We start from the raw sequence: 18,170 nt of genomic DNA, 5'->3' as shown, positions 1-18,170 counted from the left end.
TTTGGCCGGCAGGGATGTCCTTGTCCCATCGCGCACTAGTGACTCCTGTGGCGGGCCGGGTGCAGTGCACACTGACCAGGGCGCCAGGTGCACGGTGTTTCCTCTGACACATTGGTGCGGCTGGCTTCCGGGTTAAGTGGGTATTGTGTCAAGAAGCAGTGCGGCTTGGTTGGGTTGTGTTTTGGAGGACACACGGCTCTCGACCTTCGCCTCTCCCAAATCCGTATGGGAGTTGCAGCAACGAGACAAGACTGTAACTACCAATTGGATACCACAAAATTGTCGAGAAAAAGGGGTAAAAGACATAAGAAAAAAAATACATATTTTATATTTGCGATTCATCAAAATAGCCACCCTTTGCCTTGATGACAGCTTTGCACACTCTTGGCATTCTCTCAACAAGCTTCATGAGGTAGTCACCTGAAATGCATTTCAATTAACAGGTGTGCATTGTTGAAATTAATTTGTGGAATTTCTTTCCTTCTTAATGCGTTTGAGCCAATCAGTTGTGTTGTGACAAGGTAGGGTGGGTATTAGAGGTTGACCGATTAATCGGCATGGCTGAGGAGACTGCGTGGCAGGCTGACCACCTGTTACGCGAGTGCAGCATCAAAAGGACCTGGTGGCTGCAAGGAGCCAAGGTAAGTTGCTAGCTGGCATTAAACTTATCTTATAAAAAACAATCAATCTTAACATAATCACTAGTTAACTACACATGGTTGATGATATTACTAGTTTAATTAGCTTGTTCTGCGTTGCAAATAATCAATGCGGTGCCTGTTAATTTATCATCGAATCAAAGCCTACTTCAACTTCGCCAAACGGGTGATGATTTAACAAAAGCACATTCGCGAAAAAAGCACGATCGTTGCACCAATGTACCTAACCATAAACATCAATGCCTTTCTTAAAACCAATACACAAGCATATTTTTTTGAAACCTGCATATTTAGTTAAAATAAATTCATGTTAGCAGGCAATATTAACTAGGGAAATTGTGTCACTTCTCTTGCGTTCAGTGCAAGCACTGTCCGGGTTTATGCAGCAGTTTGGGCCGCCTGGCTCGTTGCGAACTGTGTGAAGACTATTTCTTCCTAACAAAGACCGTAACTAATTTGCCAGAATTTTACATAATTATGACATAATATTGAAGGTTGTGCAATGTAACAGCAATATTAAGACTTAGGGATGCCACCCGTTTGATAAAATATGGAACGGTTCCGTATTTCACTGAAAGAATAAACATTTTGTTTTCAAAATTATAGTTTCCGGATTTGACCATATTAATGACCTAAGGCTCGTATTTCTGTGTGTTTATTATATTATAATTAAGTCTATGATTTGATATTTGATAGAGCAGTCTGACTGAGCGGTGGTAGGCAGCAGCAGGCTCGTTAACGTTCATTCAAACAGCACTTTCCTGCATTTGCCAGCAGCTCTAAGCAATGCTTGAAGCACAGCGCTGTTTATGACTTCATGCCTATCAACTCCCGAGATTAGGCTGGCAATACTATAGTGCCTATAAGAACATCCAATAGTCAAAGGTATATGAAATACAAATGGTATAGAGAGAAATTGTCCTATAATTCCTATAATAACTGCAACCTCAAACTTCTTAACTGGGAATATTGAACTCATGTTAAAAGGAACCACCAGCTTTCATATGTTCTCATGTTCTGAGCAAGGAACTTAAACGTTAGCTTTTTTACGTGGCACATATTGCACTTCTACTTTCTTCTCCAACACTGTTTTTTTGCATTATTTAAACCAAATTGAACATCTTTCATTATTTATTTGAGACTAAATTGATTTGATTTATGTCTTGTATTAAGTCAAAATAAAAGGGTTCATTGTTCATTCAGTATTGTTGTAATTGTTATTATTACAAATATACAGTTGAAGTCGGAACTTTACATACACTTAGGTTGGAGTCATTAAAACTTGTTTTTCAACCACTCCACAAATTTCTTGTTAACAAACTATAGTTTTGGTCAGGACATCTACTTTGTGCATGACACAAGTAATTTTTCCAACAATTGTTTTCTGACAGATTATTTCACTTATAACGCACTGTAGAAGCTTCTGATAGGCTAATTGATATCATTTTTGTCAATTGGAGGAGTACCTGTGGATGTATTCCAAGTCCTACCTTCAAACTCAGTGCCTCTTTGCTTGACATCATAGGAAAATCAAAAGAAATCAGCCAAGATCTCAGAAAAAGAATTGTAGAGCTCCACAAGTCTGGTTCATCCTTGGGAGCAATTTCCAAACGCCTGAAGGTACCACGTTCAACTGTACAAACAATAGTACGCAAGTATAAACACCATGGGACCATGCAGCCGTCATACCGCTCAGGAAGGAGACATGCTCTGTCTCCTAGAGATGAATGTACTTTGGTGTGAAAAGTGCAAATCAATCCCAGAACAAAAGCAAAGGACCTTGTGAAGATGCTGGAGGAAACAGGTACAAAAGTATCTATATCCACAGTAAAACAAGTCCTATATCGACATAACCTGAAAGGCCGCTCAGCAAGGAAGAAGCCACTTCTCCAAAACCGCCATAAAAAAGCCAGACTACGGTTTGCAACTGCACATGGAGTCCTCTGGTCTGATGAAACAAAAATATAACTGTTTGGCCATAATGACCATTGATATGTTTGGAGGAAAAAGGGGGATGCTTGCAAGCCGAAGAACACCATCCCAACCGTGAAGCACGGGGGTAGCAGCAGCATGTTGTGGGGGTGCTTTACTGCAGGAGGGACTGGTCCACTTCACAAAATAGATGGCATCATGAGGATGGAAAATTATGTGGATATATTGAAGCAACATCTCAAGACATTAGTCAGGAAGTTAAAGCTTGGTGTCACGCCCTGACCTCAGAGAGACGTTCTGTTTCTCTATTTTGGTTAGGTCACGGTGTGATTTGGGTGGGCATTCGAGATTTGTAGTTCTATGTTCGATTCTATGTTTTCTATTTCTTTGTTGTTTGGCCAGTATGGTTCCTAATCAGAGGCAGCTGTCTATCGTTGTCTCTGATTGGGAATCATACTTAGGCAGCCCTTTTTCCCTCCTTCAGTTGTGGGATCTTGTTTTTGTACAGCTCAGTTTAGCCTGCAGAACGTGACGTTCGTTTTCTGTTGTTTATTGTTTTGATTTAGTGTTCTGAGTTAAAATAAATTTATCATGAGCACTCACCACGCTGCACCTTGGTCTCCTCATTACGACGATCATCACACTTGGTCGTAAATGGGTCTTCCAAATGGAGTGTATGTAAACGTCTGACCCACTGGGAATGTGATGAAGAAATAAAAGCTTAAATATATCATTCTCGCTACTATTATTCTGACATTTCACGTTCTTAAAATAAAGTGGTGATCCTAACTGACCTAAGACAGGGAATTTTTACTAGGATTAAATGTCAGGAATTGTGAAAAACTGAGTTTAAATGTATTTGGCTAAGGTGTATGTAAACTTCCAACTTCAACTGTATATATTGAAATCGGCTTTTTTTGGTCCTCCAATAATCGTTATTGGCGCTGAAAAATCATAATCGGTCGACCTCTAGTGGGTATACAGAATTTATAACATTTTTGACGTGTTTTTCTGGATTTTTTTGTTGTTATTCTGTCTCTCACTGTTCAAATAAACCTACCATTAAAATTATAGACTGATCATTTCTTTGTCAGTGGGCAAACGTATAACATCAGCAGGGGATCAAATACTTTTTTCCCTCACTGTAAATGGTATCGTAAGAGCCTTGGATAAGAAGTTGAACTGTGTTGCTTTGTTTGTTGACTGTCGAAGGCTTTCAATACATTTACATTTACATTTTTAGTCATTTAGCAGAAGCTCTTATCCAGAGCGACTTACAGTAGTGAATGCATACATTTCATTTAATCTTTATTTTTTTATTTATTTTTATAATCAATCGACCAATACAGTTGATCATTCTCTACTGCCTGAGAGACTGACCTCATTGGGGTTGGCCTCAGATACATGTTTGTGGTTTCAGAATTATCTCAGTGATAGATCTCAGGCTATTATTGCAGATGGCGTAAAATCAGATTTTGTCACTGTTCACAAAGGAGTCCCACAAGGTTCGATTTTAGTCCTTTATTATTCACTATATACATAAATGATATCTGTAACTCAGTGAAAAAAATGCAACTTTCATTTCTATACTGATGGCAGTGCTATATTCAAAAGCCCCATCACTCGGTCAAGCATTTACATTGCTGCAGTCTGACTTTCAATTGCTTCAAGATGCACTTGTAAATCTTAGGCTGGTGCTAAATTCAGCATATGGTATTTGCATATGGTATTCACGATCCAAAGGTATACAATTGGAAAATGTGATCATTGCTACCCATGATGGCTCTCTTTTGGAACGTGTTTCCACCTGTAAATACCTTGTAATTTGGTTAAATGATAATCTCTCTTTTAAAACTCATATAACTGAGTTGGTAAAGAAGCTGAAATTGAGAATTTTATTTTTTTATAAAAAAGAAAGGAAATTGTGGCCACTTTTATGTCAGCGCTTGATTATGGTGATGTTTTATATATGCTTGGATCAGCATCAGTACTGAAGAAATGGTATGCAGTGTATCATGCAGCATTGTGCTTTGTTACTGGTGCAAATGTTTGCACACATCATTGCCTTTTGTACATTTCGGTTGGCTGGGACTCCCTGACTTTTAGAAGGGCCAGACACTGGTTGATATTTGTCTATAACGCTGTCTTACAGAAACGTACTAATTATCTCAACTCAAAAATCCAGTGGTCAAACAGTATTTATCAGACTCGATCACAGGACATGCTAGTGCTAGAGATACCCCAGATTCACTCTGAGTTAGGCAAAACGGCATTTGAATATCATGCTCCGCACTCATGGAATGAATTGCAGAGAGAACTCCAGTTAGATGTTTTGGTGCCTGTAAGACAGTTTAAATGCACATTACATGAACTTTTTATTATAAACTGTGATTTCTTTTTGTAATGTGTGTTTTTCTTATATAAGTAATTTTTTAATATATTTTTAATCTCCATCATGTACTTTTTATATGTTTTAATTTTGTTTGATTTTAAATTCTTATTCATCACAGGGCACAACTGTAAAAGAGACTGTCTCAGCTCTTTTCCCCTGTTTAAATAAAGTTTCATAATAATACAATTATACTCTGGTTTTTACCTCAACATAGTATGAAATACACATATAAACAATATCCTAAATGTAGAATCATTTTACTGGGGGGCAATGAGGAGACTCAGGGTCTTTCCCCACGGCCCTTTCCCCCACACGTTTCCATGGCAATTCCATTGTTTTGGTTGAGTTTGATTGACCTCTTTACCGCATCTATGTGCAGTGTTCTGTGTGGAACTGTGTATGTGTTGGAACGCTGGATTCAAATTACATTCCTTTAAACAAGACTGCACTACAATCACATCCAAGTGCCACCAAGTAAAACCCAGCACAAGGCCTTCTCCTTAAGGAATGTTTCACTAGGAATATCTACAGATCCACAGCTCCTTTGTGGGAGTGGTTGTCTAGGGGTAACCTTCGTCGAGAACCAGGAAACCTAAAAAAGGCTTGACAACAACGTGATTTTGAGGTATGGCTTCGCGAGACTAGGCTAGGGGTTACTGCTACTTCACAAGACAGATAGACGGACGGGCGGACAACCAGGTTGGGTAGGCTACCCAGCTACCCAGCGATTCCCCATAGTAGGAATCCCTTTATTCCAGGTCAAGGTCTGTAACATGTCATTGGAACTATAGCAGCAGACTGAGCTAGGGCAGTTAATCTGGTTGGGTTCCTACCCCCTGCTCTGCCTCTCTCACACTAAACTGAATAATCAATCGCAATTTTACAGAGAGTCCCTTGATCATCAAGGAGAGCCCTGCAGGTGCCTGTGGTCAGAGCCGGGGAGACGGGGACGATCAGGGGAGAAAATTATCGGGGCTTAATGTCCGTTAGTTGCTCCAACAGATCAAAGTTATGGCATGGAGACGTATGGAGACATTATTGTTCAAAGCGTTGGTTACAAATCTGGCCGTCATAGAGGAGGAAAGAGGAAGAGAAGAAGAGATTCTGCAGTAGCACACAGAGGAAAATTGGAGATACAATTTCCCATTTGTAGACTACTACAGTATGATGAGATGCAGGTTAGGAGTGTAGGTTTACAGCGGTAGACTGTGAAATCAAATCAAATCAAATCAGAGCGTGAGTAGGGGGCAGGTTTTGCTGGTAGCTTTAGAAGAGAGCAGAGTACCTTAACTAAAGCACCAGATGGAAATCAACATGCTCAACATCTGTCTGGAAGCACAGACACTAAACGCAGGTCTCTTCTCTGCTGAGGACAGGCATTAAACGATAGCAGTGTGCCGTGCCTGCGCTCACGTGGCAATTTCCAAGTCACCTGCGAATATTCAAAGTCGTGACTTTGGTGTGTAAACAAAGCATTAAATATTGTAAGTCAAGCCGCTGCTTAGTGATTGTGATGAATACAGAGAATGGTTTTTCCCCAAAGGGAACCAGCAGGGAGAACAGGACGGAACAGTCATTCTCTTACAAATAGATGGAGGACGAAAGAGAGAGAGAGAGAGAGAGAGAGAGAGAGAGAGAGAGGAGAGAGAGAGAGAGAGAGAGAAAGAGGGAGCGAGAGAGGGAGCGAGTCCTTGTCTATCTAAACAATCCTACTTGGTAATTGAACTAGCTAGGTGCTGAAGGACAGGCACCTGAGAAAGCTGCCCTGTCAGCAGACCTGTAGTGATTCCTTTCCCTCCAGTATAGTGAGGTGAGTTGGAGAGAGAGTGGATATAGCACAGCCATTCTATTCAAATACACTATGCAATTTCTGTGTGCCTGACTGTGCATTGCCATGGAATTTCCAGGGAGCAATAATAGGGTGAACAGAGCTATATACAATAGTGCACTACTCACTGTATGTGTATGAGAATATCTATGTTGGATAAATATCACTGAGTTCATTAATAAGGGTGTTATAACACATGTGTTACATATTTATAGTACTAGGCATGGATAAGCAGAGAGAATAGTCCTTAACGGTGCTTTTCACTGAGCTCTGAGCCGTCTACTACTACTATACAGTTGCTGCAATCTATAGATGGTACAAACGGCAGCCAGTCAACCACGACTGAAATCTACACAGCAAGAACAATACAATATGATCAAGAAGTGTTAGATGAGCAGCATCATGAAACGGGTAATAAAACACTAGCAACATCTCTCTCTCTAGACAAGCCTTGTTGTACTTTAATGCAGAAATAGCTATAGTAGAACTCGATGGCTGCAACGTTATTATACCTTATGCCCAGGATGTATACTCTTTAGGTCTCTCTCGCTCCATACTCTGACCTTGACAGTAACAGTGCAGTGGTGGACACACACACACATACACGCACAGAGGAGAAAAGAGGAGGAGAACAACGATAATCAACACCCCACTTGCATCGCATCACAGTGCCGGCGACCACATGTGTGCAGCCAGAGAGGGAAACACACACAGGAAGTCAATCCTAATTGTGATAAATAAACACATATAATGGGTTATGGGTTATACACCTCTGTTCTCTTACAGTGCAACATCCAATCGAGAGGATTGGATAGTGTGTCCTCTGTACCATGGTTTTACAGCAACACACCCTATGTAGTGCAAAATCATCAGTGTTTCCCCTACATTCATTTAGCAGCTCGGCAAAGACACGCTTTGAAGATCTGAGTAACAAGTTACAACAAGTTACATATCTTTCTCAGATTCTCATCGGATTGACAGAGAAACCTCCAAGGTAACTATCTAGCTAGCTTGTAATCCAGGAAGTGTAGCCAACCCTATTAATAGATGTATGTGTTAGCTAAAATTCACTAACGTTAGGCTAGCTATATCATTTTTGGAGTTAATATAGAATTGGCTGGCAATGTCATTGAGATCAAGAGATAAAATGTAACTGTCCTCGATTTTCTGAGTTTCAAAGGAAGAGAACATAATTTAACTTTCAAGCATCTTGGAGTAGAATGTCCTTTAAAACCTTATCACAGTTGTTCAACAAACTAAAAATCCCCCAGGAAGCCCACACTCCCCACTACCTCTACCATCGCTGCTGAAAAAAAAAAACACACTGACCATCACCATCGTTGTGAAAAGAACCAATAAGGAGGGCTGTGAGGTGAACAGGTACATTTTTTTAATAAGGTCCATCCCAACTTCGGGCTGTAACTATGAGATTTAATATCCTCTCTCAGTGTTCTCTGATAATAACACATTACTGTATTTTGCTGACTGGCTGTTTCCTTGAACATTTGCTTTGGTCCAAAGCACTCCTTCCCACAAAAGATTGGCAGTTTCATCTAATATGTATCTAGTATTTCATTTGAAGTGAAAATGGTTTTAAGAGTAAAAAATGTTACCATTATACTATACTGTCTGTACACTGCTGCTTGGTTCAAGTTGTTTACGACAAGTGAAAATCACAGCAAGGTATACCTCTGTCATTGTAAACAATAATTATGTACTGAAATAATTTCCTAGCGAGGAACAAAATGCAATGCTTTAATATTTGAGACCACAAGCAAAAAATGCCAAGCTCACTCTATAATTCCATGAAAACAAAGTAGAATGTGGCATAATTTTTACCTAAACATAGCCTAATACATTGTCTTCACAGCAACTACACCATCACATTGCTCACCTCCACATTCTCCAGACTATAGCGATCTTAGTTATACTAATTCTTAATTCTGTTCTGTAAATATTCTGAATGTGAACAGAACAGGAAATAGAACAAATTAGCACTTTTGTTTGCCCAGAGGGGGAATTGTTTTGTGAAATCAAGCCAACTTTGTGGTTAGTTACTCTGTTGTGTGTGAATTCAAGCCAACACTGTCTCTCTCTCTCTTTCTCTCTCTCTCTCTCTCTCTCTCTCTCTCTCTCTCTCATTTTTTGGTTTTCATGATTTGGTTGGGTCTAAGAGCACCAGAACCAGCTTGCTTAGGGGACTCTTCTCCAGGTTAATTTCTCTGTAGGTGATGGCTTTGTTATGGAAGGTTTAGGAATTGCTTCCTTTTAGGTGGTTGTAGAATTTAACAGCTCTTTTCTGGATTTTGAAAATTAGCGGGTAATGGCCTAATTCTGCTCTGTATGCATTATTTGGTGTTTTATGTTGTACATGGAGGATATTTTTGTAGAATTTTGCATGAAGAGTCTCAATTTGGTGTTTGTCCCATTTTGTGAATTCTTGGTTGGTGAGCGGACCCCAGACCTCACAAGCATAAAGAGCAATGGGTTCTATAACTGATTCAAGTATTTTTAGCTAGATCCTAATTGGTATGTCAAATTTAATGTTCCTTTGATGGCATAGAAGGTCCTTCTTTCCTTGTCTCTCAGATCGTTCACAGCTTTGTGGAAGTTACCTGTGGTGCTAATGTTTAGGCCGAGGTATGTATCGTTTTTTGTGTGCTCTAGGGCAACGGTGTCTAGATGGATTTTGTATTCATGGTCCTGGCAACTGGACCTTTTTTGGAACACCATTATTGCTGTCTTACTGAGATTAACTGTCAAGGCCCAGGTCTGACAGAATCTGTGCAGAAGATCTAGGTGCTGCTGTAGGCCCTCCTCGGTTGGGGACAGCAGCATCAGATCATCAGCAAACAGCAGGCATTTGACTTCAGATTCGAGTGAGGCCGGGTGCTTCAGACTGTTCTAGTGACCTCGCCAATTCATTGATATATATGTTGAAGAGGGTGGGGCTTAAGCTACATCCCTGTCTCACCCCCTGGCCCTGTGGAAAGAAATGTGTGTTTTTTGCCAATTTTAACCGCACACTTGTTGTTTGTGTACATGGATTTGATAATGTTGTATATTTTTTCCCCAACACCACTTTCCATCAATTTGTATAGCAGACCCTCATGCCAAATTGACTCGAAAAGTTTTTGGAAATCAACAAAGCATGAGAAGACTTTGTCTTTGTTTTGGTTTGTTTGTTAATTAGGGTGTGCAGGGTGAATACGTGGTCTGTCGTACGGTACGGTTGCTGTTGACGCATATCCCACGGTAGTTATTGGGGTCAAATTTGTCTCCACTTTTGTGGATTGGGGTGATCAGTCCTTGTTTCAAATATTGGGAAATATGCCAGAGCTGAGGATGATGTTAAAGAGTTTAAGTATAGCCAATTGGAAATTGTGTTCTGTATATTTTATCATTTAATTTAGGATACCATCAACCTCACAGGCCTTTTTGGGTTGGAGGGTTTGTATTTTGTTCATTCAATGTAATTGGAGAATCCAGTGGTTTCTGGTAGTCTTTAATAGTTAGTTAATAGTTTAATAGATTTGCATTTGATCATGTATAGATTTGTATTTGATCATGTATATGTTTTGCTGTTTGTTCTTTGTTATAGAGCCAAAAAAATTGGAGAAGTGGTTTATTCATACATCTCCATTTTGGATAGATAACTCTTCGTGTTGTTGTTTGTTTAGAGTTTTCCAATTTTCCTAGAAGTGGCTAGATTCTATGGATTCTTCAATTAGATTGAGTTGATTTCTGACATGCTGTTCCTTCTTTTTCTGTAGTGTATTTCTGTATTGTTTTAGTGATTCACCATAGTGAAGGCGTAGGCTCAGGTTTTCTGGGTCTCTCTCTCTCTCACTCTCTCTCTCCTTAATCCAGACAGCGAGTTGTTTGCCCAAGTCTGTCAGGCTGGCATTAGTCAGATTCCACCACCTTGAGGACAGCATCAACTATAAACAACCTACCTCCCACTCTGGCAAACATCAGGACGCTATTAAGAGGGGCATTAAATTAAATATATTCACATAGTCCTTCAATCAGAATTCTCAGACTCAAGTGTTATTTAGTTCAACTCTCAAGTGAAGCAGAATGACAAATCACAGTCTGATTAACCTCTGCAGAATGGCAATAGGAGACCGGTGATAAAGAAAGCACTCATCCACAGGCTATGAAGTTTCCCCCTCTAAATTAATTCCATATTCAAGATTCCTATCTCTCAGATATAACCCAGAATGGCACACAAATATGCTCCTGCTAGAGAGATTACCAGAGACTGATTTAGCATAAACATTCCCTGCTGCAGCTGGCTGGATACTGCTGCAATTGCAAACTTGCTGAATGAAATTGTGAAATAGTGAAATCGCAGGCCTTCATTTACTCAGAGCAGACAGTTAGTAGATGTTTCATTAGGATTATTAACAACATGAGTATTGAATAATAATAATGCACAATAGCAAGTGTTGACAGTAATGGTCCAAGTCAAGTTTTCACTATATTAGCTTTTCTGACATACACATACAAACATTACCTGATTAAGCTTATGTTCAAATGTAACACAAGCTTATGTTAGATACAATGTGTCTTAACAGATTACATCCCAATACACATTGATATATTGTAGCTGGTTTGTTATATTCCATAAAAGCACAAGCCCTGCATTCAATAACACATAGATATAAAACTGTCTGTTATGAAGTTGTCATTATCTGTAATAAACTCAGATCCTAAAGCTTAATTCTAACTTGTTTGATGTAGTGGAAGAAAAACAACATAAGGATGTAGCTATACCATATTTAGAATTGTTCTATTATTTGTGAAAATACAATTGCCTACTCGCCTTCAAGAGACACTTTCAACTTCAGGTATCAACACACCATTATTCATTTACATCTAATCCCCTGCTTGTTTTCAAAAGATGCAAATGAAACCATATAATACAATTGACTGCTGAAGCCAAAGTGTTGTCCTTTACAACAGGTCTACAACAACCATTAGATGCTGGGTGATGTCTGATCCGACATGCGCTACATTTAAAGTTCCTCAACAGCTGGTTGCTGGTGTATGCTAATTTATCTCTCACAAGCTTCAGACTGACTGGTGTCCCGCTGCAAAACAGCAGGCAGTGATTCACCAATACACACAGAACAGCACAGCCTGGCCTAGCAAGCAGCACTTCCAAGCTACACAGAAACAAACAGCGGCATTGTCATCGATGAATGCACATGTTTCACGACGCTAAACAACCTTGCTTAGAGCAGAAACAATGCGAAAGTGCCTGCAATGCAGGGAAGCGCTCTAGCAGACGATATGCACTGACGGTGTGTGTGCCCTCTATTCCGTATAACATACGCCTTCTCAAGGCTATACCTGTTACCCGAACGCCAAGGTCCCCAATTCTCAGACGCACACCTGCTGGAAAGGGCAACATAGAACTTCTGACATCTCCACTCAAAATCGAATAGCATCTAACGAGAAGCGTTAACGTTTACATATATAAATAGAACACTCCAAGCGTTACCGTTCTCTTCTTGTAGGGTCTTGCTGAATGCTAGGCTTGGTGGGCGCCATCTTCCTACAATTATTTGATTTCTTACTTTTTTTTTCTTCAGATTTATTTTGACATAAAGCCGTGACGCCTGACAGCAATGCTTCATGTAGTCTAGGTATATTTAAACAAAGCTGTAGCGCTGATGTGGACCAGCCGTGCCCCTGTCTCCGTGTATTGGCGTTCATGAGCGTGAAAAAAGGAGCAAAAAACCCCGAGACCGAGCTCGAAAGGCATGCCAAGAAGAGTGAGTGGAAACCGGGGGATGCGCTTCTCAAATCCCGCTGCTCTCCTGATACATGGGGCTCGGGTTGTAGCAGTGGAAATGCTAGGCTACTCTATGCACATCGTTTCATTACATTTTTCCACAAGAGCGCGTTGTCTCCGGTGCTTCGTAAAGGATTTTTCTAAGTCTGTTTGTCTGTTCATTTTCCAGCTTTTCCTGGCTCGCTCTATGAGAAAAAGGACACATCTTCTCTCCAGCCAGAGCAACAACGCCACTCAGTTGTAGTTGGAGACAGTTGTCATTTTCCGTTATACAGGTTGCGATACGCAAATATACTTGGCTGTGCTTTTTTTAACTGCTATAAGACGCATCTATTATTTTATGCATTAGCCTATGATGTTTTCTCACTAGGCTAAATTTAAATGTTTTTGATAATAATAAGTCTTGCAGATAGATATTGGATGTGACTATTTCCAATGCTCAAGTGTTTATAAAACAAATTTGAATAGAATTGTCATTATCAAATATGTATATATTAGACAGTGGACACATGCCACTTGTTGTATCAATTTCATAGTTGATTAAAAAAAAAGTGTTTATTGTATGAGGACTATAGGCCTATATTATTAACAACTTCCAACATTCATAATTGAAATGAAAAGATATCCACATACATTTACTGTATATCTGTTTTAAATAGGCCTATTATTTAAGAGTTATCTGGGTGTGATTCACTTTAGTCTAATCTAAAAAGCAAATGCTATTAGAGTGTATTATAACATATGAATTAGCCATACATTAGCCTAATTGTTCAATCATTTGCATTTAAATGCATTATCATTCGAGTGTCACATCAGATCAAAACTAGTCTTCAATCAATGAACAATTAAGGTCACTGACTTGTCAAAATGTGTTGACCAGATGCTAAATACAAACTTCAGGTAGTTAATATGCTGATATAGGGTAAAAGGCCTAGAATAAACCCACAACTTCCTGCTTTGCAGATATAACCATACAGTGAGTTGCCATAATGGTAATTAGTCTACAATATATATATATATATATATTTGGTTGGTTATATATATATATATATATATATATATATATATATATATATATATATATATATATATATATATATTGTAGACTAATTACCATTATGGCAACTCACTGTATGGTTATATCTGCAAAGCAGGAAGTTGTGGGTTTATTCTAGGCCTTTTACCCTGAATAACCAAATGTGAACACATAGACTACAGTTGTTTTGAAAATACTAAGCCTATAAACGTTTTTTTGTTGTTATATAACATGATCAAAGAAAATACAACTTGCCTTAGAAAAAGTTCCTATGGATTATCATCAGTGACTTAACCTCCCAAAAACGTTATGTTTATATTTTATGTTTATATTTTAGCAGGTGTCTCATGCCACTAGTTTCCATTCAACATTTCTCTTTCAGAGAGCAGATGTAGGCTATAATCTATATATTTTTCACCTGAAACAAGATAGGTTTCCCAACATGTTTTATAAAATATAATGAGTCACTCTAGAATACGTGTGATTTTAAATCTGGATCGCAAAAGCATTTAAACACGAATACCATTGGTTTCTAAAGTCATTGTGGCAACTTTTGCCAGTCATTAAGTCTCTGTGTATAACATAATTACCCTAATTATCTTTGACAGGCTTTATAGCCATGCATGATCAAGTAGCAAGTAAAATGTTCAGTGAAGGCTATAGATTACCCTAATTATTTATTGTAAAATAGTCTATTGAATGGTATAAAGGTGTCATGGATAGCCTACTTTAAGTCATCTTTCAGAATAAGTTGACTGTGTAGCCAAGTGTTGTTTTATGCGTCACATTCCACATGCAACAGCATGTAAAGTAACTTTCTTACTACATTCCGCAGGTAATCACCATTTGAACTAATTCCACTCCAATTATTGTCATCCATATGGCCTATATCGCATAAATAGCATGATGCGAAACTTGATAATGCCATATGTTATAAACGTGGTAGCAGGGTCGTTATGCACCCCAAAAATCTGAAGGGGCATAAAGTACGTGAGCAGAGCTCGGGGTTGGTCCATAAATTGGAGAATTTATCATTTTTCAAACACCTGAAACAGCGTTTTCCTGCAATCTAGAGCCATAATCATTATGCTTAATTCTATGTAAAAAAAAAAGTATGTTTTTTTCTTCATATCTAAGTATACCTCTTGAGCTGTCTGTATCCTCCTGACAGATGGTTATTTTTTTCAGGAAACTAAGTATGCTTCTCTGCATCTCTGCTAAAATCTGGGTAAAAGATTGAAAGGCATGTGAGTCTTATTCAGCACAACTAGTTATTGCTAGCTTTTCTTAAGTCTACCAACCTTGCCAGCAGGCATGCCAACTAAGATAGTTACACGAGCTAGCTACTCTAACTTGACTGATAGCCTGAAATTTCTTTTTGGTAGCTAGTTATGAGGTTGGAAGATTGGGAACCTATTTAAAAATGTATTTTTTTAATATATATTTTTTTTACAGGACAAATCTCAGGGGGCACGTGCCCCCTATGAGCATGACACCTCTGTGTGGTAACCATGTCCAAAACCAACCCAAAGTGTTTAGTGACTTATATCTCTATAATCTATCTCTATCAATCTATATCTCTATCATCTCTATAAGTCTATTATTGTGTGGCCATGTCTGAATGAAAGAATGGGTGAAATAAAATAAAACTAAACACATTTCCCCAGTGGTCAACATACCTTTGTTGATACGAGGTGATCCCCTGGACGTTCTGCGGGTTCCCGTTAGTTGTACCGGGGACTCTCCCCATGGCGTGACCTGATGGCATTCCCCCGGCTCCTCCACCTGCCGCCGTCACCTGAACGCTGAAATCCGGGAAGATTCTGATCATCCCCGCTCTGGTAGATTGAACACGCACTGAGTCTATGGAGATATTTCAACGAATAGCAGCAGCCGTCCCTCCAGCCGAACAAGTCACACCACAATCCCATTAGTGATGGTTACCAGCTCATCGGCCATTCTACGTCTTGATTTCTCTCTACAGCTTTCAGGAGGTTAGCAATGACATTGATGCCGGTGATGTGCGGGGCAGGAAACGCGTCCTCTACGCACGGGTTTGTAGTTGGAGAAAGTGGAGATCAGTGAATATTGTTCTTTATCTAGAATGATAAAATGTAAATTCTGTTGTGCCAAATAGCTATTGCAACATTACGCGTAAAAGGTTGTAAAGTCGAGCCTTATGTTACTGAACTATTCAGAAATAAGATATATTCATTTACTTTAGCATGTTCTCTATGTGAAAGTGGAACATTGATTAGGGTTATTGATGACTGGTGATCTACAAGTTGAAATATAAGAAGTGACAGGCGGTCAGGAACTTTTACCTACAAAGTTAAACAGGATAACACATTTCAGGCGCTTCTTTGGAACCGGTTTCTTGTCATAAAAAGCTCACCAATAACATTATTTTGAATTTACTGAAATGTTATCTCTTTAAGATAATCAAATAGCATAAGGTTTGCTTAGACGATTAGAAAAATAAAAGGCTTAAAGCCACAATCTCCGACCGGTTTGCATTCTCCGTGCGCACAGCATCATTTCCCCAAATTCCAATCCACGTGTTATTACGAACAAAAAAATTCAAGATCAAGTTTTGAAATGGATAACTATTTGCACTTACATTATAGGCAACACAGAAGTTGGCAGTAGGTCGCTGACCAAATCGTTAAACCTAGATTAGAGGATTGCAAAAAGTTACAGTATTTTATGCCCTCCACTACTGTTGGCACAGCGTCAATTCCAAAACCGGACCGATGCTATTTGTAAGGATGCCGAGATGTGATGATAGGCTAGTGTGAAAAATTCGCTCAGAAAAACTTCAAAATAACGCTGAAGCGCTCAGTTTGTCTCCAACAATTGAAGTGTGATGTTTTCTTATCTTTCTTTGAAGGACTGAAACCCTCTCCTCTTGACAGGTGCTCTATGTGCTGTTGTTTGTGTGAGGTGTCTCCGGAACAGGTTCTCTCAACTTGCTACGCCCTAATGTGCAGCAGAACATTTGTAAATAAGCTTGTTGCTGTCTTTGTGAATTTTCCCATAGACACTGTTGTTTGATCTGGTGGCAATGCCATTCCTAGCGCGTGTGAGCGGATGAACTTGGCCTCAGCAGCTGCTGATTAACTGCCTCGCGCAAGCGATCCACGGAGCGCGCGCAGCACCATTCCAGCCAATCAAAGACCGTGACAAGAACGCGCAAAGGATACTGCAGGAGCAGTAACCCATTGCAGCCCGGGAGACAGCTAAAATCGATTCCATTGAAACGGATATACCCTTTCATTACGCGGCTAAAGTAGAAAATTAACATAGGTCTGCTATCAAACCCTCTCACACCAAGACACTGGAAACAGTTATGTGTTTGATAGAGAGTGCAGCCAATACAAACTGGATCCAATTACTCACAGAACAGGTAGAATAGAATATAACTTAATTTTATAATATACAATTTGCCTATGAAAACATATTTACTTTATATTTATTTGTAAGATTCAGTCAATGTTTGCTTGAAGTGAAGGGTTCAAGAAGAAACCAACTCAAGGTTTCATAACACATTATACATTTTATCTAGATAACAATGTTCTCCCCTCAGAAGGGCAGAAACGTAAGCATACTTAATGAACATGTTATACCATGTTAATGAAGGTTTTGCAAAAAATAATTATAATCTTTAAAGTAGGAGCATTCAGTCCTTTTATACTCAAACATTTTTGATCTTGCCTCTAAAACTATACCTTTAGATTATGAAAATGGCAGACTCTTATGAAATGATCCTCTAAACATAGACCAATCCAGATGATTAAACACCAATAAAAAACAACCAAAGCTCTTCACCTGAGACTTAAAATTGGATCGGTTCTCTAACCATGTCTAATAAAACTGCTCCAAGAATGAGGTCCAGAAAACTGCTAGCCACCTTGTGCTGTATTTTCCCTGTAATGAAATCAAATGAATTGCACTGGAGGCTTTAAACCGACATCGCAGGCCCCTGATACAATTAGATGAACCATCTCTGCTGCTGTTTACCTGCTCAGTTATTTGGAGGGCTCTGTATTGCATTTATGTGTCTACAGTTCTTTGCTAAAGTACATGAGACAGATCGGGGGCAGGTGCAACTGCTTCTCTCTCTCTCTCTCGCTCTGAAAATAATGATAATCAATGGTATGTTGAAGTACTTGAAGTAACAAGCTGCCTTACAGTGAATAGAACAGTGTAGCTAAGGAGGTTGAGCTATTTAACTGTGCTTAATTGAATAGTATTCATATAGGGTAATCATGCACGTGATTTCAGAAAGTATAATCATTCCTCTTAAGGAATGGAGAATGGGGGAGACATCTTACCATGGCATTCTACAGAACTTCTGAGTCATTTACCTTATCGGAACTAAACACTGTTTTAGAATGTCTCCTCCAGAATGAGAGAGTGAACTGTCTATGTGATAACACTGTTTTAGAATGTATCCTCCAGAATGAGAGAGTGAACTGTCTATCTGATAACACTGTTTTAGAATGTCTCCTCCAGAATGA

The 18,170-nt window shown here is 39.2% G+C and overlaps 1 protein-coding gene across 3 annotated transcripts in view; it reads right to left on the bottom strand.

Annotated features, from left to right (window-relative positions):
• The window catches only part of LOC106611225 (neuronal PAS domain-containing protein 3), a 469,364-nt gene extending 452,628 nt beyond the window's left edge, over window positions 1–16,736 (bottom strand). For 2 of the 3 annotated variants that reach the window (XM_014211204.3, XM_014211210.3), the window contains exon 1: window positions 15,330–16,736. In XM_014211204.3, coding sequence (XP_014066679.3) covers window positions 15,330–15,481 — 152 coding nt within the window. In that variant the 5' untranslated portion in view covers window positions 15,482–16,736. Of the gene's footprint in view, window positions 1–12,320; window positions 12,867–15,329 lie in introns of those variants that run through there. The other variant, XM_082955738.1, reaches the window with a different exon arrangement.
• Between the last annotated feature and the right edge of the window lie 1,434 nt (window positions 16,737–18,170).

The sequence above is a fragment of the Salmo salar genome, chromosome 09 (assembly GCF_965601325.2).
Source record: "Salmo salar chromosome 09, fSalSal1, whole genome shotgun sequence".
NCBI lineage: Eukaryota > Metazoa > Chordata > Actinopteri > Salmoniformes > Salmonidae > Salmo > Salmo salar.
Note: the sequence above shows the minus strand (reverse complement) of the source record. Positions and strands in the feature narration are given on the sequence as shown.